A 21495-nucleotide genomic window follows, 5' to 3' on the forward strand; every position below is an offset into this window, starting at 1 on the left:
TTAAGATGTTTTATGAATAACAGCCCAGCGCTATCTAGTTCAAACAACAACAACAACATGGTGATTATTTACATTTTATCCACATATGTACACAATGTTTAGCTTCATTTGAATCTGCTTGTAAGACCTACAAGAACATACCAGTGAAAAATGAGCGTTACATTGTTTATTTAAAATTCAAAACTGTAAGTTTTAACAACATGAAAACAGTAAATAGAAACAGTTTGCTAAAACACTTGAAGCAAATAACAATGAAATTCAGCTAATATGTATAAAGAAAATATTTAATTAAAATATCTAGTTCTTTCATTTAAAGCAGAGTTTTACTAAATAGAAATGATAATAAAAATAAACATGTACATGTAATAATGATGAAAATAGTGCTATTCAAATGACTAATAATGCAACTCATAATACATACAGTGAAGTCAATATAATAGAAAAAGAATAACCAAGAAATTATAAGTATCTTAAAACTTGAAGTAGGCAAATATATGACAAACTTAGATATTAATACATGTATCTTCATGAAATCAAACTATGAATTACTGAACAGGATTGCCACATCCAAAACATAAAAGAAATTTCATAAAATTAAAGCATACATGTATACCGTAATAGATTTTATCATGATCACAAATATTGCATTATCTACTACCCAACAGATTTCAATATCACCATAGCATAAATGCAACCCCAACACACAAACTTGAACATATTAATTGAAATAAAAGAAGTCCATACACATGACTGTATAGTATTAATACAGGGTAGATGCCTAGATGGTGAAGCTGATGTCAGACTAGCCGTGCGCTACTTGCATGTGTATATGCAGACTACTTTTTGTGTAGTATGTCATGCCGGTATACAAGTTAAGAATGACATGGAAAAAAATGAATACTAAACAAGTATGAGAAATAATATTAAAGATTTAACTTGTTCATATGAAATAGCATAGAGGAATATTTCCAGGCAAATTTAGTTTTTCAAAATATATCTCGTTACAACCTTAAATAATTGATTCAAATAAAAAACGATGGTTGATAAGATGGCTGCCATGCGCTTATATTGCGTACTAACCCATACTTATCCGAAATGTACATGAAAGAAACTAGATAACTGAGCTTTTCAGAACCTCTCATACACAGACTGGAAATACTGTATGAAATCACAAGATTATTTTGCTTTAAGTCAGAACCCTTCATTTGGAAAATATGCAAGCATTTGGAAAATATGCACTGTTGCACTCAGAATTCATTGAACAATTATACATTATGTATTACAATAATAAAACATGTATGTCATGCGATAATAATATATGTATGTCATACAATAGTTATACATAATATATATATAAAGAACTTCATTTTGCCAAATTATTAACCCTCACACAAACTCGTTTTATGAGACACTTTACAATTAAATGTTTATAAAAAGAAAATAATGCATGATCTGCTGTAAAGAAACTGTTTTAACTATCTAATGAACAGTCACACAAAAAGTTTAATACCTTCTGGTTTCATAGTCCATTTTTATATTTTATTCCAAAATTTATTTTTACAAAATTGGTTTAAAGTTTATACTTTCTAAAATATTGAGTTACAATTTACATTTTCTATAAAAATGTACCACAATCTATACTTCCTACAAAAATGTACCACAATTTATACTTCCTACAAAAAAATTCTACAAAAAATGAGCCACAATTTCTACTTCCTACAAAAATGTACCACAATTTATACTTCCTACAAAAATGTACCACAATCTATTCTTCCTACAAAAAATGAGCCACAATTTCTACTTCCTACAAAAAATGAGCCACAATTTATACTTCCTACAAAAATGTACCACATTTTATACTTCCTACAAAAATGTACCACAATTTATACTCCCTACAAAAATGAGCCACAATTTCTACTTCCTACAAAAAATGAGCCACAATTTTTACTTCCTACAAAAATGTACCACAATTTATACTTCCTACAAAAATGAACTGTAATTCATAATTCGTACAAAATTGAAACATGATTATGTCAACACTAGCATGTAACACATTGTAACAGAAACGTAACAGGAAAATGTGAATGGACTAGTAATATATACAGCTTCATATAACATGGAACAACAATATCCTAATATTTACAAATTAACATGGATAATGTTTCAACCTGTATTTTCAAAACTACATTTATAAAGTTCCAAACTATTAAAACAATAATTTGTCAACATGAACAGTGAGCAATTGGAAAGCATGTTTGTTAACATGCAGTTATCAAACTTGGAATGTTATTAACAAGTTTCAGTTGACAAAGTTTCATCAATTTTAACACTGAACAACATGGGCAGGCCTACAGCCAAGCATTGCCGATATTCAAATTTTGAAATAAAATTAACTATATTTTTTGAATTCATGGGTATATTTCATTGGAAACATTCAACTGGTCATCGAAAATATATATGTATTCAAATGGTGATACATTAATAATTGGATATCACAAAAATTGATTGCAAAAGAAGATTGAAAGAAATTTGTGCTATTGTTTTTACCATCGTAGAACTTGAGGCGCAAGTTATTTACAAAGTATTAAACAAGTCAAAGTCCTTTCTGGACTTAATTTTAAAAACTAAAATAACTGGCCTGCTACATTAATATGACTGAACATCTTTCCAGAAAACAATTGATAGAAGATTCCCAAGAATTATGTTAAAGATTCACAAGAATTATGTGAAAGGTTCACACGAATTATGTTAGAACTACTAACAACAAGCTATGAGATACAGGCATGGCATATATTAATGTATTTCCAAGATTAAAATGCGTTAACTTATTATCAATATTTAACTAACATTGAAAACCAAGTCTGTGCAAGAATTAAATACCCTAACACCGGTATATATATGCCTGCAAAATGAAACAGGGCAGCCTACAAGGGTTCACTTCATTCATCATTCCTTAGAATTGTTAGGTTATATAAAAGACGTAACAAATCTTTAGAAGGCAATAGCCAATAGTTGAAAATATGAGTGATAAACATTGCATAATGAATCTTTCCAACAACAATTGATTTCATATAATTTTGCACAATTTTAATTTGCAATAAACGTTTTTCTTTTCTATTAGTTCTCAATTATTTAACAAATTTTTTACAGAACAAATAAAAATCATAATAAAAATTTATCACCGTAGACTACTATATATATATATATATATACAATAAACTAAAAAACAATATTTGTTGCAGATAACTTTTAACAAAATGAACAAATTCCTTACAAAAAAATTGCTTTTGTCAAATGCTTATACAATGTCAATATCTAATAGTAAAAACAATAATATATTTATATATATTCACTAGGCATATTACAGCAATTCTGCTATATTACTGTAATACGTTTCCAACATGCACCTTATCGGTATGTAGTGTTTCACTGGTTGAAAGGTCCAAATACAATGCTCACTCTGATCCAATTAAACTATTATCTCCAGTCGACCTTTCATTTTTTCTTTTTGCAATTGCACATGCGATTTTCTGTTTCATTTCCTCGAGCTTTTTCTTTTTCCTCCCCCAAACTTTCAGCTGTTTCCTCAGCAATTCTACTCCCGTTTGCTTCTCCCCTTTCAAACTGCCACTTTCCAAATTTTCATCATGATCCTTAATCATGGTGCGTCCACAGGACAATGGGGTGATAAGCAGGTGCATTTTGAACGTGGATTTGAACCAGAAGTACTGCATACATCTGTTACATTTAAACGGTGCCCCGGCCTCCCCGTACCTATGGTACTGCATGTGGTTCCTAAATTGCCACGTTGAGTAGAACATCAGCGGTTCACATGAACAGGTACTTCTCACACTCGATTTAGTTTCTTTGTCATTGTAATGTATTTTGAAATGATATGGGTCCCTGATTCCACAAAGTCCGCAAAAGGCTGTTATGAATTGGCGAAAAAGTTCTATATCCGGTACAGCAATCTTTTCCTCACACATGTGCCTCTCTTTGAAGTGGCACAGAAATGATGGCTTATCAGCATACACCCAACTACAAACCCTGCATACATACATCATTACCTTCTTAGATATCTCACCCGATGATTTCAAATTTGTGTTTGCTGAAACCAGTTTTATCTGTACAAAGTCCTTCATATTGTCTCCTGTTACAACAGCATTTTCAACAAAAGTGTTGTCATTCTTCATACCCTTAGACAGAGGGGCTAAAGAATAAGTATTCACTATTTTCGGTTGAAGTTCACCAGCTTCTTCTTTCTCACATTTGTCTTCCAGGTACTTTTCTTTCATGGACTTTAACATGTGTAATTCAATTGGCAACATCAGGTCTTTTAAGGCATTAAGTCCCGTGACTTTGCGAATCAATGCTGACAGAAATTCGCCTTCAGCTTCCAATTTTTTCTTATGTTTAAGCAAAGCTTTGTTTCTTTCTTCTGGGATTAAGTTATTGAAAGCTCCCATACTCGAGACAGAAGTGAATTCTTTTTCTGCACGAGACTTCAAGTCTTTCAACAAGTGACGAGCTAAATCATATATTTCTCGATTACTGAAACTAAGCTCTGGCAAATTGTCTAATGATCTCAAGACGTACCCTGGAATGATATCGCTATTATAAAATCCTACAAAATCATGATGCAGCAAGCCTCGTAGCCTCGCAATAATTTCCTCTTTGTTCACATTCTCTAGTATTTCGTTATCAGCTGAAGCAAACTGATGAATTTTTTCATACATGTCTCCATTACTATCTGCGGCAGTTGAAGTCCCTGCAGCTGGAACTTTCTTAACTACAAATGTCTTCTGTGGGGGAATGGTAGACTGATTTTCTTGCATTTTCATTGTGAATTTAGAGTTGTCGTTATCACCTGCAAGAACCCTTTTCATTGACTGATCTAAATATCTATTAAAATTCACTGCTGGTATCACTGGAACTGCTGGTGAGGAAGACATTGGTTTTGTCTGTACATTAGAACCAGGAATTTGGACTGCAGGCATAGGTGCATGTTGCATATGCTGGGATGCCACAGAAAGCATTTGTGTATGTGGCGGGATAGAGGTGTTAATAGCATCTTTGATTGGCACTGGACTAACCATTAAAGGGAAAACTACATTTGGGTTTAACATACTGGCTTTCTGCACCACTGGTGACTGTTGAGTCACATATCTCATTTGCGGACTGCTCTGGGCAATTGAATACGGTAGTCTTGTCCGCACTTGAATCTCCTGATTAAGGGATGTTACAACAGGTGAAGCTGCATCCAGAGCTCTTCCCACTTGTGTCAGTACCGGAATTGTTGTGGTCATTACATTTCCTGGCACCTGTGCATTTCCAGCTGAATTTAGTCCAGGCACCATCATTGTCACCTTGATTCCGGGAGCCTGTGCACTCTGTATTCCAGTCGGTCCAGGCATTTGAGCAGACAATTCAGAGGATGGCTGGTTTTCCATCACTCTGTTGTCTCTAGGTAGCGGAACAACCATTCTGAATGCTCTTTGAGGGTTTGTTGGATCTGAAAATCTTACATACATCATCACTTTAAATTCTGGTGCAGAGGTAGTATCACTTGTTTGTTGTACTTGAGCAATCACTAGTCTTGTTTCTGCAGAATTCAAAACACCCAACTCAATATCAGCAACAGTTGCTGCTTGCTGTGCTGTGTTCACAGTACTCTGCATTCCAATGTCTTCCAAACCAGATCTTTTAACACTTTCCATTGCATTACCCTCATACTCAGCAGTATCATTTACTTGTTCTTGCTTGATCTCTACATAGTCAACTGTTTCATCTACAGCTGCAACAAAGGGAACAATTTGTGGTTGCAAAATAGAGCTTTGTCTGTCCTCATGTTCAGTTCCTCCTAAACCGTCTAAACTTGGTTGTGTTCTTCGCTTATACATTCGTTTTTTCCGTTCTCCTTCTTTTGTATCTTTAATTACATTCAACTTTTGAACTCTTTTTTTTATAGCCTGCAATACCTTTTCTTGAGTTTGACTTCTTTGTTCTTTTGTCTGTTCATCTAAATGTTGATTGTGCTCAACAGTTTTTATCCCCGATCCCTTGTGCTCAACAGTTTTTATCCCCGATCCCATCACTGTGACAGTGCTTTGCTTCTCATGATAATTCTGGAGACTTGGCCATTTCCCTTTACTAACTTCATGCCCTTGAATTTGGTCTTCAATATCATTCCACTGATTCATCTCAAGCTCTATCCGTCCTCTATTCATTTCTATCAATCGCATTTGTTCATCTTTATCTTTATGATGACCTAGCTCTACCTCTTTTCTTTTGATTTCAATGAACCTCAGTTCCTCTTTGGACTCATTCAGTCTCTTTTTAGAGTTTTCCATTATTCTTTTTTGATTTTCGTACAACACCGGGTCCATCCCTTTTTTATGTTTAACATTTACCAATGTCATATTTTCTTGGGTTTTATTTTCTACAGGTATCAATAGAATATGTTGTTGTTCTTTCTCTTTCTTTTTCTCTCTCTCTCTCTCTCTGTGTAGATTCAGCTCTTTTTCTTTTCTATTGTTTTCTATCAATCTCATCTGTTCTTTGTAGGCAACCATGTCATAGGCTTCAAATGTCTTCCTTTTTTGCCTATCTCTCCAATCCTGGATAAACTTCAGCTTTTCAATGACGAAATCAGTCAGCTGCTTGGATTCATCATCCCAATTAACAAAACTTAATATTTGTCCATGAATAACAAACTTGACCACTTCAGCACCATGTTTCTTTGCTTTCACTAGCTGAAATCCATTAAATATCCCCTCAAGCACTGCAAGTACAACTCTCAATACCAACAGGGCCTCTTCTGTGATGAACACCTGAAACTTTTCCCAGTCATCAGTTCCTTTATGTTGAATTTCTGCATCTTTTAATACTTTCAGCAAGTCGACTTTGAGCCTATCAAACAAATTATTTGCAGTATTATCGTCCATGCTGCTATTTCCATCCAGCCACATCTTCAGAAACTCTGCAAAATCAAACACTGTGCAAAACATTCGCACACAGATTGGTTCAAATTGAATCCCCACAGCATGCTTATTTTGTGCAAACTTTGCTTTTAAAGAATTCAGCAACGACACAAGATTCCTTGCCACAATTTGCTTCCTATGTTTTGAAACACTAAAATGATGGTCTACCATAGCTTGTCTCTCTTGAATGATCACTTTTGGATCTATTGTTCTTACTGGCTTTCCTGAAGCTTTTTTTGTACTATCATAGTTATCATATGTCTCAGAGAAATAGTCTACCTCTTCATCACTTTTTTTCTTTATTTTACTTCTTGGTCTCAAGGATACACCAATTGATTCAGATTTTTGAACTTCTACTTTAACAGTTCCATCTTTTAGTTCAGCGTCATCTTCAGAACTACTTTTACTTGCACCTATCTGAACATCACTTTCATTGGAATAATCACAAACCATTGAATTTGCCTCCTCATCAGAAGCAGTGTTTTCTCCTGCTGTTTCTGATTTATCATCACTGCCATGTACATGTTCATGATCACTCTGCCCTTTTTCATTTTCAACTTCCTCATCTACTGCACCACTTTGCACAGTCTCCTTCTGAATCGCTAGTCTGAATACCTTCACTTTATCTGATATATGATATATTTTTTGACAAACTTGAAAATCTTCCATCAACACTACATCCTTGTCTGAATCATCTACCACTTTAACCCTTTTCCTTTGAAATACCTCATCAGACATAATTCCTTCATGTCGTCTTTTGGCACCAGAAGCACTTCCAGCAGTTTCTCCTTTGTAATCATAATCATTGCTACCATTATCCTTGTTCACATTCCTTTCTATTTCACTGTTCTCTTCCAAGTACATCAAATCATGTTCTTTGATTTCATCAACAATGTCATCATCATTAGCAACAAGGATATCTACTTTCCCAGCTTTTACAAATGTTCCTGGTTCCATATCCAATCTAACAGTATGGCGTCCAATATCACCATCATCAACACCATTAAGATCCACATCAGGTTTCACATCAGTTTTTGCTTTGATATTTGATTCTTTCGAGGTGCTTTTAATGTTTTTGTCATTATTTTGTGTACCCCTTCTATTACCACCTGTAAATGTCTCCCTAACTGTATCCACAAACCTTTTCTGACTGCCTTCATTCAAATATACAGTATATTTTGAAGGGTCAGAGTCCAACTTCAGCTTTTCAACAACAACTGAACATTTCATCAACTTGTAACTTTTAGCCACATCAACCATTGATAAACTGTCTTTTCCACTATTGTCCACTTTACTTATTTTATCAATGTTATCATATATGACAACACTGTCATCTGAACTGACCTCTACATATGTAACTCCATCACCAGGTATCTCACTGGATTTCACAGCTTTATCACAATTATCATCACTGAAACACACACCTCCCCCCAAATGATCTGCATCATTATCCCTGTCAATTATTGCTCCTTTACCAAGTGATCTATTAACGTCCCCATTATCAACCTCCAAATCATTCTCTTCACCTTTCCCTGCAGCATTTGCATCTTTTAGCTCACTGAAATCACCTTTAACTTTATTTTCACAAGGTCCAATGTCAGAATAAGCTTTATGTCCTTTCTTTACACTATCTCCTCTTTCACCTTTCACCTCTTTAAGTGCACACACTTTTACTGGTGAATCTTTCGACTTGTCCGAATCTATCTCATCAACATCAATAACTTCAGGGAACTCTATTTTCCCTTTGATTTTCCCTTCCATCTCGGCAAATATTGATATATATATTTGGAAAAAAACAGTGTCACAAATAAAATCTGAATCTGAACCAAACTGAATTAGTTTATTGAATGTTCACTTCAGTGGTGCAGCAATGACATGAAGCTCCTGAAAAAAGAAGAACAGAGAAAAATCATTAAGGAAAAAGATGATAAGAATATTACAGTGTCAGATCATCCAAAGAAGCACAATTCAAAAGAAGCACAAGTCAAAGGCTTGGGTTTTGTTATGGTACATGTTTAGTTGTTCAGGAATATGGGTTATAACCTTACCATAACATGAACAAACAAGAGCAACCCCTGTGGGTGCTGAACGCTCATCTGATTTCATCCTTTTAAGGTTTATGTATTTCATATTGTACATTAGATGATCAGGTATTCCAAACTTTGAAATTGATTTGATAGTGTGCAAAACTTAACCAAAGCCTAAAATGATGAAGACGACAATCAAGTGACGACAACAGCTCATCATTTTTTTTCCAAAAATCAGACGAGCTAAATATATCTGGGATAGTTCAAGACAGTCCGAATTTTTATGACTTCTAAACAGTTCAAAATACGTAAAATTATAAGTTAGGGCTATTTTGTTTTTTATTGGAGAAAAGTTCGCACAGCAATAAAAGAAAGTAAATTATGTAAATAGCAATTTTGGATTCAGAGGATGACGGTCTTATATTAGGACTTGCTATTTTGTTTCAATACAGTATAAAAGGCGAGGCTGGTCATCTTTCATTCCTACTTTCCGTCAAATATATATAAACATATATACACACACTTTTCCTCACCTAATCATCAATATCTGCAGGCTCAGTTTTCACAAGTGACAAATCTACGTCATCTGAGTTATCATCATGAACTGTTGCTTGATCAACTTCTGATTGTTCCTTGGCTTCTGAAACTGTTATCTGCTTTGGAGTTGTTGGAATTTCCCTGACTTTATCTGCCTCTCTCAGAATGGCCTGTATATCTGGCGGCTCCTGGATGGCGCCAGTGCCGTCTTTGTTCAGTGGTCCGATAAGCACAGGCAAATCGTTCAAATTGTTTTTCGTGAATCCTCCTAAAAACAATATGTTCAATAAAATGGTTGTATTTAATATTTTATTCCAATAATGCTTTTAATTAATTTTAATTAAAAAACATACCTCTCTTAGTGAACATTATTTCAAAATTGCTTAAGTATTTGTTTGCTTTTCTGGACTGACTTAAGACTTGCCGTTCTAAAAGCAGTTTTTAGCTTATCCAGTGTTCATTTATATTTGGTCAGGAAGTAAAATACAAACAAAAATAAACCACTACCTACCTACCCACACCTTAATATGTGGGTAGGAAAACAGCAACAATCTATTTATTTTTTTGGTGACCATATCCAAGCTGTACAGGAGAATAACTCAATAAATCATTGAGGGTGGGGTGATATGACTGTCTACACATGTGCACAGTGTTTCTGCTGACCATCTTGAAAAATTCCCTAGGTGAAAATTATGCATACTCTGCTGAGAAAAATACCCCGCTCTATATTCTTCACTTGTACCATCCAACAAATGTTGGTCTAGTAACTAAAAGGCTTACATTACATGCATTGCCTCATTACATAACAAGAGCTGTCACAGAGACAGCGCGCTCTACTATTCCGCCGCTTTTCGGTGTATGGATTGAAAAGTTTTGGCGAAACATGCATGGATCACTGTTAGATAAGATTTAAATGCAATACATGATGTGCTGAGATATTTACATAAATTGAATGGAAAATATTTGAGATGGTACACAAACTTTAACGTAAATTCTAAGTCGAAAAAGGGGCATAATTTTGTCAAAATGCTTGATAGAGTTACCTCCTCCTGTGTACAGGTTGGGGGTATGATGATAAACAAGCGTGCAAAGTTTTCAAGCCAGATGTCAGTAGACTTTGAAAATATTTGAGGTGGTACGCAAACTTAAACGTAAATTCTAAGTAAAAAAGGGGCATAATTTTGTCAAAATGCTTGATAGAGTTACCTTCTCCTGTGTACAGGGGGGGGGGGCATGATGTTGAACAAGTGTGCAAAGTTTCAAAGCCATATGTCAATATTTGAGGTGGTTCACAAACTCTTACAAAAACTTTAACATAAGTGGTTACGCCGACGCTCGGGTGACTAGGATAGCTCTCCTTATTCTTCGAATAGTCGAGCTAAAAAGCACAACTTATTCCATTAAAAGCACTGAGACATTTTATTACAAGAATTGTCTCGTTTGAACATTTACTCTTTGAAGCAACTTCAAACTTGGCCACGCTCTTATAGTTATTTACTTTGTGAAGTATCCTCAAACTTGATCTTACAATCACTTACTTTTAGAAGCAACTTCAAACTTGGCCACGCTCTTACAGTTATTTACTTTGTGAAGTATCCTCAAACTTGATCTTACAATCACTTACTTTTAGAAGCAACATCAAACTTGTGCATAATCTTACAGTTACTTACTCTGTGAAGCGACTTCAAACTTGTGGACAATTTTACAGTGTCTGTTCATGGTCCCCTGGTGGCTGAATGCCTTGTTGCATATTGGACAAGGAAATGGCTGCTCACCTGAAGTGTTTTTTTTTTTTAATTTTCAAGTATGAGAACACTTGTTGCATTACAAAATAAATGAACCACAGTAATCAATGATTAGATAGTGGTCAGCCTGGCAGTTGGGTGGTCAGGACTGGTTGTCTTGGCTACAACTTGCATTCAAGACCCATGTCTGCAGATCAAAGGTCAACCTCAAGGTTACACATGAGGGTCATTGGTTAAAGTTCTTTGTATTTTGGCTTGTCTGGGCACAATAACGGCATTTGTGTCAAGTTTAAGACCAATGTCAGTAAGTCTAATGTCAAGGTCACACTATGAAAATTAAAGTTATTTTGTCCATAGTCTTCTAATGTTTTTGGCAACTTTTACTCATTTTTTTTTAAACAAAATCTATACAAAACAGTTCATCTAAGCCAACAAACTGTGTACCTGTATGTCGCCTATAGTGTTCCTTCAGGTGCCACTTATTAGCCGCAGCGTAATCACACAGCTGACACTTGAAGGGGCGGGGCCGAGTCTCGGAATGGAGATTTTCAATATGCCGACGTAAAACATGAACAGAGGAGTAAACCTTGCCACAGATCCGACACTCGCTGTGAAGCTCACCTAAGGAAATAGATGACACTTTTTACATTTGAATATTTTTTAAAAGGTTCTGTTTGTTACATTAACAATGCCTTGTTGTGAATGGACTCTCGCTGTGAAGCTCACCTGGAAAAATAGAGGACATAAATTTGTGAAATTTTAATACTGAAGGTTCTAGTTTGTTACATTAACAAAACCGTGTTGCAGATCGACAGTTGCTGCAAAGTTCACCAGAAGATATACAGGACAAGTGTTTGTTCCTGTATATGAGAGCAATTTATTTCATCTAGTAAGCAATTAAGGTTATAGTTCAAATGTGGCTAAGCTATGAATTAAATATTTACTTTACATTTGTCTAATCCTACACCAACACCCTTTTTTAATGATCTGCTATCAACATGTGACTAAAATGACATTAAATTGTTTTCCGTTAGAGTGTTCCAAATTGTATCCATCTAAATTTCCTACAATGAAAATTTATGATGCACAGCACCCAATAAATTATCAGCAAAATCTTAACAAACCTATGTGTCTCATGGTGTAAGATACATTCCTACAACCAGAATGGAAGTGGTTGAGGTAGAAAGGACACTGGTTCCCACTAATGTACAGGTAGTCGGACTCAACTTGCCTGTATGTTTCTGTGTGTGTGATACATTCCTAAAACTGGAATGGAAGTGGTTGAAGTAGATAGGACACTGGTTCCCACTAATGTACAGGTAGTCAAACTCATCTGAACTTGCATGTATGTTTCTGTGTTTGATACAAGCTCATTTCCAGGAAACGGCAGTGGTAGTGGTTGAAGCAGATGGGACAATGGTACTAGTTCCCACTAAAGTACAGGTAGTCAGACTCATCTTAACTTACCTGTATGTTTCTGTGTGTGTGATACTAGCTCACTACCGGAATGGAAGTGGTTGAAGCAGATAGGACACTGGTACTTGTTCCCACTAATGTACAGGTACAGCGGCTCGTCGTCCTTGCACTTCGAGTGCTCTCGAAAAAAGTGCTCCCTCAACGTCTTACGAGCCCTAGAAATGTAATTTTTATAGGTTCGTATAAAAGGTTAAGTAGAAGCTTTTTTTCTTGCAAACCTTGAAACTGCTTGTGCCATTTGGATAAGGAAATATAGTGTGGAAAAAGATTATAAGGCCATCCTTAAAAAATTGTATGTTTGCTGTAACGCTACCCATCATTTTTACAGTGAGTAGGTAGGTAGGGATTTTTTTTTTCCCATTGTGTGCCTTAAATTACTCAGTAAATAAGTTTCTTATCATTTCAGATTGCTTGACACTTCATTTTGGACAGACCTCATCCATTAATCCATTATCATGTAGTACAGTGTGATGACTCATTCCATCATCCTCATTTGGACAGATCCCATGGACACAGACTTAGATACTTCATCAGTGTGTCTACATAGTTGTACAACAAACTCTTAGGATTACAATATAAATAGTTACAGAACATTATAATAATAAATTTGGTATTTATAATGAACATCCAAAATAAGTTTCCTGTTAATAAAGTCTAATGCATTGCATCATTTTTGTTTATTGGCTTTGTTTGAGTAACATTTTTAGAAACCTACTCACAATGTTCCTGGGCAATCTCAGTCATCCTGAGTTGTTTACCAGTTCTATAAAGTTCCCATACTCCTATCAGAAACTGAGAACAGCAAGAGGGACCAAAATGCTGTAGAAATCATGTACAAATCATGACCCATGAATGTGTTGTAAACCTGGATTTTGGGCTGACCTGTGATATACCATGTTAAAGTAAAGCTTACATCATTTTGATTGCTCATGATTAGTCAGGCTAGACAAACGAGGCGAGACAGTAGCAGTCAGTTGGGCCTCAAGGAATTTACAGCCTAGGGCCGGACCCCTGCTACCTTGCAGACACCCTAATCTCTTGAAATTGTGTATTGACCCTTAATTATAATGGATACACTAGGCAGTGGACAAATAAGTAGGTACAGGCAAGCTAAACTTCAGGTCCCACTCAGGGTGCAGACATGTTTGATGTCCTGCAGTTATGCAATTGGACTTGTAAGTTAGGAAGCTTCTTGTAAACAAGGCAGTAGAATTGTGCTGAATTTTCTAATGGAGTTTCGAGCATGGAATATGGTTTCAGGCCCCTTTTTCTCGATAACTGTAACCGCAAAGGTTACACGCTCGCCTTCGTCGGCCATTTTGTCGATAAAAACAAAAGTCAACTGCATGACGTAATATAAATGAGCCGAAGGAAAATAATGAGCGGAAAGAAAATATAATGAGCGTAAAGATTATTTTCCGTACGCTCGGAGATGCGAAAAAATTTTTTTCGTCCTGTAGGGCCTAAAAAAAAAGTTGAGTCGCGGTAATTTCGTGAGTCGGTCGCGTTACAGCAAACATTCAATTTTTTAAGGATGGCCTAAGTATCTATCATGTGTTTACTGAACGGATTGAAAAATCCGACCTGAGTGCACGAGCGTAAGCTGGTAACAAGGCTTGCCGAGTTACCGGTCACACAGCCTGCACAAGGGTTTGATTTTTTAATCCAGACCGGAAAAACATGATTGAAACTTTTTCTTGCTTACCTAAAATTATGAATTTGTGGTAAAATTGACGTAGAAAACATTCTTTTGTACATTTCAATAAAAAAGCATGTGCGGCGTTGTGTACTGACGTCATGAAGCGCAGTAATTTTATATCACTATCTACGTCAAATAATTCCTTAAAAAATCAGGCTTTTGCGATTATTTATTTTCAATTTTAATTTAAAGTATTGTATACGTATATTTTTGATTCCGCTTAACTGAAACTGCATAATATAATTTCCAGCAATGGACACATGACTGCAAACACACATCCAGCATGCAAAAAAAACATACGTTATATATTCTATGCTAATAATAGAGAATTTGTTATATCACTCGATGACATAAATTGATAACTAAAGCAAATGCTAAAAATTAAGTCTTTCTGCTGTTTCTTTGTACATGCTACATAACTTTCCAGGTGACTTTTTTTACAAATTCTTGGCTTTGATGGGAGAAAATTTAAACTCAGCAACATTATGTAGCATTTGACATAGGTTTAAATAATGTTCATGAATTCGGCAGTCAAGGATGAACTCTTATAGAAAAGCATATAATTCAAAGATTTTTTCATATATTACAAACCTGTAGAATTTTCCACACTGATCACAGACGTAGACAGGTTCTATCACTCCGTCCTTGTTTGGCTGCCCGAGGGGGCAGTCAGGCTCTGCCTTCTGCAGCGCCCCTGTTTCCGCCAAGATATTAATAGCTTTTTCACCTTTCAGTTCGATTGTCTTGTGGAACAGAGCCCTTTTACCTTTATCTGCGTATTCACTTTTTTCTAGGCACTCTTTGTTTTGATTCAAAATGGTGGAAATGTACTCGGTTATATTTTCTTCAAATGAGTCGACACTAGATTCCCTCATTAACCGGTCTTCCTCGGTTTCAACTTCATCCACGGCTTCCTGTTTAACAACAGTCTCATCTATCTTTAGTTTATCAATTTCATCATCCGAATAATCGGCACAAAAGTCTGGCCCAAAGTTTCGAACTTTCACTGACCTCTTCCCAGCTCTATGTAACGTTTCAAAACTCTGAGTCGGGGAATTCAAAGACAGTTTTTTAATGTCAGACACCTGTCTGTGAACTCGTATCTTATGTCTATTTAAATATCTCCTAAGTCTGAATGTCTTATTACAAAACTCACAAGATATTGGACCGTCATCCTCTAATTCATTGTTATTGTCAGCTTTATTGTCAAGGTCCTTCAGTATTCCAGCACAAATATCTGTGCCTTTAAAACTTTCCTCCTTTTTTGTACACGTTGCTATGTTGTTTTCGTTGTTAGATTCTTTACCATTAACAGTCCCAATGTTGAGTGTTGTGGTCTCGCACACCCTTGTTAAACCATGTTGTTCAGAACTCAGAGGCAATTTAGGTACCGGTTGTTTAGTCCCATGAAAAGTGATGTTCCCACTTGCGTCCTTCTTAATAATAATATTCTTTGGCAGCAAATTAAGAGCAGTACTTGGCGAGACTGTTTCAGGTTGTTTAAGCGTGGAGAATATCAGCCGCGGGGCTGACCCTACATCACTGACATTGGACAAACCGAGGTTTCTGACAGTGGTCAGCACTGGTGCTGCTACTGTTGTTGGCCACACACTGCTTGGATTGATTTTACATGCCAATGTACGAAAGTTTCCATGTGAGCTTGGACCCAACACTATTTGAGTAGGATTTAACGGAAACTTGATCTTTGAAGGAAGCGAAGGCTTTAATTTTCCTACATATGAACTTAATCCTATATCACCATTTACTTTAATGCCAGCCTCGTTTGCAGCAGACTGCTTAAGCCCAGTGCTTGATAGGTTTATGTCAACAGATGGTACCTTGTCATCAGTATGAGGAATGTTAAATCCAGAACTGGGACTCTTGATGTCTGAGCCTCCAGTTTTCTTGGAATTACTTCTAACAGAGAATGACTGTACTGGACGATTATTACAAAATATCACAATTTTCACATCGCTATCTTCGCTCTCACTCAACTTACTTTCGAGAGTTTTAGATAAAGCCTTTGTTAGAACTGAATAGTCGATGAGGCTCCTCTTTTTGCTCTCATCTGTTGGCGGTTTTACAGGCAATTCTTTTTCAACTTTTTCCACTCCTGTTATTTTACCCTGGCGAATATTCACTACATTGGTAAAATCAACAAAACCGGTATTTTGCTTTTTCGCTGGAAGATCACATTCAACTGGTGACTTTCGCTTGAGTTCGGAGCTAGATGATCTTTGCCTTGGAACAGATTTATTTTCTGGTCTGGCGTTGTCCAATTTAGACCCTAATCCAGCATTTTTGTTTAAAATGAGGTCACACACACCCCTGGTATCGCCTTGTGATGCCGCCTCAAATATATGCTCAAGGACCTATAAATCATACAATGAATATATTGTAATGCTTACCGTTATATCAAAAATTGTGCAAGCCTATTCTCAGCTCTGACTTGACTCAACCAAGAAAAGATTCTGGCTCTAGTTTTGAAGACCGTCTGGTTTCTTCCTACTATTTATGAGATCCCAAGGATCCCACACTTATGCATTTTATTGGTCTCGCATATTTTGTTTCAAATTATTACACAACAAGGACTGGACCCATACTTTTTTCAAAATTTACAATGGTTTCCCACACTTTTTTTTACTTTCTTATGCATGTTTCCATTGAATTTCTCTGTCAAATAATAAAGAGACATAATTTGCATTATATACGGGATAGAGTTATCTAACTTGAATTATTAGGTAGGCTGGACAAATGGAAACATGCGCCTAAAGTTTCAATGTAATACATGATGTTTTAGCTGAGATATTGACATGAAAAGCTTTTGTGAAGCCAATGCCAGGCCGAGTAGTATAGCTCTCATACCATCTGAATAGACTAGCATATAAAAATAGAATAATTTAGGGTTATTCCGCTGGCCAACAAACCTCATCTACAGGATCCGGACTTGCACTTCTCTCCTTGGTTGGAGAATAGTACTCTTCACTAGGGTAAAACTCAAACTCTATGAAATCCTTATCTTCTTCCTGTTCTTTTGCTTCAAGGCCCTGAAAAGTACATATTCTACATTAAGGCCAAACAACTACAACCTTCGGTTCCACTGAGTCACATAACCGGCATAAAGTCCAGACAATATTGGTTTCGTTGTTGATGATATACACCATGTGGGAGTATTGCCTATAAAAGGTGATAAAGTTTACTGATATTGTGTTACTTTTTTGACAATATTAATATCAGACTGTTGTATGTACATAAACAATACAACTATATCCATACTTTGTACACAATAAAATGATTTTCCAAAATGAAATGTCCTTAGTATAGTAAGTACTTAACCTATTATTTTTGTCAGTATGGAACAACAACATTAAAATTACAATTCAGTGGTCAAGCACAAAGCTTGCAAGCCCAGCACCGGTCACATTTTGCCAGGCTAACTCATCCTTTGAATGTCTACATATTTAGGTTAATCAAAACAGAAATACAAGAACTAAAGCTTGTTGATACAAACGTCAAGTTTGGAAGTTAGAAAAAAAAAATCTTCTGCTTTTAGCACTTTCAGGTCACATTGGAATGCACAAAGATATATAGATTCATACATTGCTGAGGTCCAGTGAAAAGAAAAATTATTATCATAATGAATATATTTCGTCTTTTATGTATACAAAGCCTGTACATAGTCACCATTGGCCTTCCATTCCAGTTACAGGTTTGAAAAGGCATGCATGCCCATGCAAAATGGAGTAATAAGTTAAGTTTCGCTAATGTACTACCATTTCATTATACAAGATAAGGCAACCAGCATTCACAAAGTACCAGTTAATCATAAAAGCCATGTTGAAGTAAAAGTCCACCTTCTCTATCTTTGCCGTTGACGGTTGGGAGTCTGCCACAGTTGCGACATTGCCAGTCCGAGCTTCCATGGAGCTGTGACCACTGAGCAATAAGCGGTCAATTGAGCATTGGAGGTGAACGCCAGTTTAGTGTCCGTAAGAGGCTTGATTAACATCAGCTAAAATTGAACAAAAATGCATCTGTGAATTATACAAAGTGATAATATTTTAGCTATAGTCACTGTAATTATGTATGATTGATTTTATGTCACGATAATAAAAAACTCAAAGCAGTGACATTAATTTCCAATTACTAAAATCTCTTGTAAAATGATGTATTACATCCCAGTCATATATATATCATGATTTATGGATAGGAAACTAACCAAATTATATGTAATTGATTTTAATGGTTTCACCCAATGAGAAAGCATATAAACCTTGTGGATAAACCAGCACCGAATAAGTTATCCTGTGGATTATGTAATTTAGTATTGAAGAGTGAACACAACTTTTTGCTCTATTATCTCACTCATCCCGGGTACATTCATAACTCATTTAAATTTACACTCACCAAGTCTATTGAAGAGAAAATTTAACATTCATGTTGTATCACATGCAAGGGGTTATGATGTCATTTGTTTATTTCCATATTGCCCTCTTGATTGGATTAGCCTTCAACGTTTATTAACCAATGTTATATGACATAACAATAAGGTCACATTCAATATTTTGTGTGGCCTTTCCCGACCGACTCACAGAGAACCATGACCCAAAAGTTGATTTAGCCAATAACATGGTTTTGTTTTTCACAAGTTGGGTTGCAGAATACAAAGCCAGAAACAATACCCATTCTATGGTATGGTCAGCCCAAAGCCCAGACATTAATGCAATTGAGAATGAATGGCATAGCCTTAAAATTGGCCTTAAAACATACCTACTATTCTCTAAGGTGAAACTTGTAAATGCCTTTAAACACGCCTGTGAACTATGCTAGGCATCTTTATTCAACACTGCCACTATATGGCTTCATCATTAAATCACAATGATACATCATGGTGTATAAAGGTATGTGTTGGTTCGTTTTACTTGTTTTTCAACAAGCAACTTGGGCACTTTTTTGTTGGTAACATTATCGGCTATTATATCTGCAGTTAGCAGTTTGGGGAATCCAAATTGGAATTTTACTCATAATCACCATCAGAATCTGTGGTTTCAACATAAATTTGCTCATTTTATCGAATAAAGCTAAAATTTTGAGAGCATGCAAAATAAAGCAAGATATAAAACAAATGGTTACATCCTACTCATTGGTATGAATACTTCCAGAAAGGAGTTCGGTATTCTGACATCCATATCCGAATATGAGTATCCAAATTCAGTGAATACGGAATATTTTTTGGTGTTAAGATTTTTAAGATTGTGCTTTTTCTGTTTGTTTTCATTCCCCGTTGTTTGTTTCATTTGATGAAATGAGCAAAAATTCATTGAAAACACAAGATTCCGATGGCGGGCCGTGAGTATAAATGCCAACATTAAATTTGGCAGGGATTACATTTGTATTATATCGTATTTTTTTATTCACTATTTCATGCCTGATCATAAAAAATTATGATGTTACTCCTTGTCCTTATTCAAAAATTTGTCTCTTCGAGTGCACCAAAAAGTGCCACTTTACAGGAGAAATGTAAAAAAACAAATTGACCTGGATTGGGGGGATTGACCCCCCTCCTGCACCTACCCCTCCAAAACATTCATCAGAAATATTTTCTGTTGATGGTGCTGGTTAATATTTATAACAAAATGTAAATAGAAGGATTGATATCATTTTTGCGTATGTTCAAGCTGTTGGAATGTACGAGGGCTTGCTTGCGAATTGTTCAAGATTCAAGATGTTCTGTCCTTTCTTGGTACTGCATGAACACAAGAAAAAATGTTACCAATCCTGAAAGAAAATGAACCAGACATAACAACACTTCCTTCTAAAAGTCTTTGCCGCTATAATTTTGCAAAATAAACTGGTCTATTGAAAATTACGATACTGAAAATCTAATGTACCTTAATGAACAAACCTGCCAGTTTTTTAAATATAAACAGACACCCATCCTTCCCAATTTCAATATTCATAACCATCAATATACAGAATCAAGATTCTGTTAACAACACCAAAATGATCTGATACAACTGTGTTGTAAACATGTGGTCAAGAGTGTCAATTATTTAATAGCCTGGTCAGCTTATTTAAGTTATGATACAGTTATACTGATCACATACATGTAGGCCTACCTGACCTGTATACTTTCTTTATCTATATATATCGCCTGGTTTAAATGTTGATGATCATGGTTTCCATAAAACATGATGTCAAAGATTTACATTTGTTTGTACACGAACCTTTGTTCACGCCCGAGAAACTGTCATTCTTACGTAGCCTCGATCTGATATTTGTGTTGGCGATAACTCGTGACCCTCCATTACTTGTTTATCGTGTGACAAAGTTCTGCATGTCTTGCATTCCTGTACACAAATTCGACTTAACCTTATATAGCAAATATTCAACTTCAGAGAAAATCAATTGATATATGGTGCTTACCAATTTGGCTAAATGATCGTGTGTTCTGTTGAATGAATCTGTTACTAAAATTCCAGGAAAAATCCACTGCTTGAGCGCGCCGTGTTGTAAACTTGCTCGTGTATTTTCCGCGTGTGTTGCACGAATGATCATAACGTCATAGGCTTGAAGTATATACGCGGGTTTTATAGATTAACGGGTTTCGCTAAATGATTTCGAACGTGAAACCGGACGCGGTTTAGAGGCGCATCCCAATCCCCCGTTTTCATGAGGTGTCATCTCCACACTTTTGAAACCAGAAAAGTGAATACCGTTTATTTTTTTAACTGGAATCCGTATTATCGTTTGAGTTTTAACTGGAATCCGGAAGTATTATTTAGGTGTCACTCAAGTCACCCCTGCTGGAATACTGCATAGCTAGAGTTTATATTTGAAACAGATATGTGGAATAGGTGGGATCCGCATACCGTTTAGTATAAATATTGAAGAAAGCGTTGACTATCGTTCTTTTAAATAAAGTTGGCTTATCTGGTCCATGTTGAAACTAGTGATGGCGCCGACATCGGTGAAAAAAATATATCGCATCATCAATATTCAGTTTTTACCGAACATAATTATTTAACGCA

General features: G+C 35.8%; 1 protein-coding gene across 3 annotated transcripts; it reads right to left on the reverse strand.

The window, feature by feature from the left end:
* Positions 1-61: 61 nt before the first annotated feature.
* Positions 62-21020, reverse strand: LOC128205630 (transcription factor E4F1-like). Of its 3 annotated transcripts, none has more exons than XM_052907426.1 (9): positions 20891-21020; positions 18319-18461; positions 17392-17511; positions 15056-16836; positions 12757-12920; positions 11734-11910; positions 11215-11319; positions 9541-9812; positions 8728-8864 (listed from the first exon to the last, which is right to left on the reverse strand). In XM_052907426.1, exons 2-8 carry the CDS (start codon positions 18385-18387, stop codon positions 9541-9543), a joined length of 2688 nt encoding a protein of 895 aa, XP_052763386.1. In that variant the 5' UTR covers positions 18388-18461; positions 20891-21020; the 3' UTR covers positions 8728-8864. The 3 variants fall into 3 exon arrangements, with proteins under 3 accessions (XP_052763384.1, XP_052763386.1, XP_052763385.1); XM_052907425.1 differs by having other exon boundaries at positions 18319-18476; XM_052907424.1 differs by lacking the exons at positions 11215-11319; positions 11734-11910; positions 12757-12920; ... (2 more) ...; positions 18319-18461; positions 20891-21020 and having other exon boundaries at positions 62-8864; positions 9541-9680.
* Between the last annotated feature and the right edge of the window lie 475 nt (positions 21021-21495).

Source organism: Mya arenaria, chromosome 10 (genome assembly GCF_026914265.1).
Source record: "Mya arenaria isolate MELC-2E11 chromosome 10, ASM2691426v1".
Lineage (NCBI taxonomy): Eukaryota > Metazoa > Mollusca > Bivalvia > Myida > Myidae > Mya > Mya arenaria.

Bases quoted from the DNA above. Each gene is read 5' to 3' on its own strand.
- LOC128205630 (XM_052907424.1), bottom strand. From the start codon at position 8,741: ATGGAAGGGAAAATCAAAGGGAAAATAGAGTTCCCTGAAGTTATTGAT.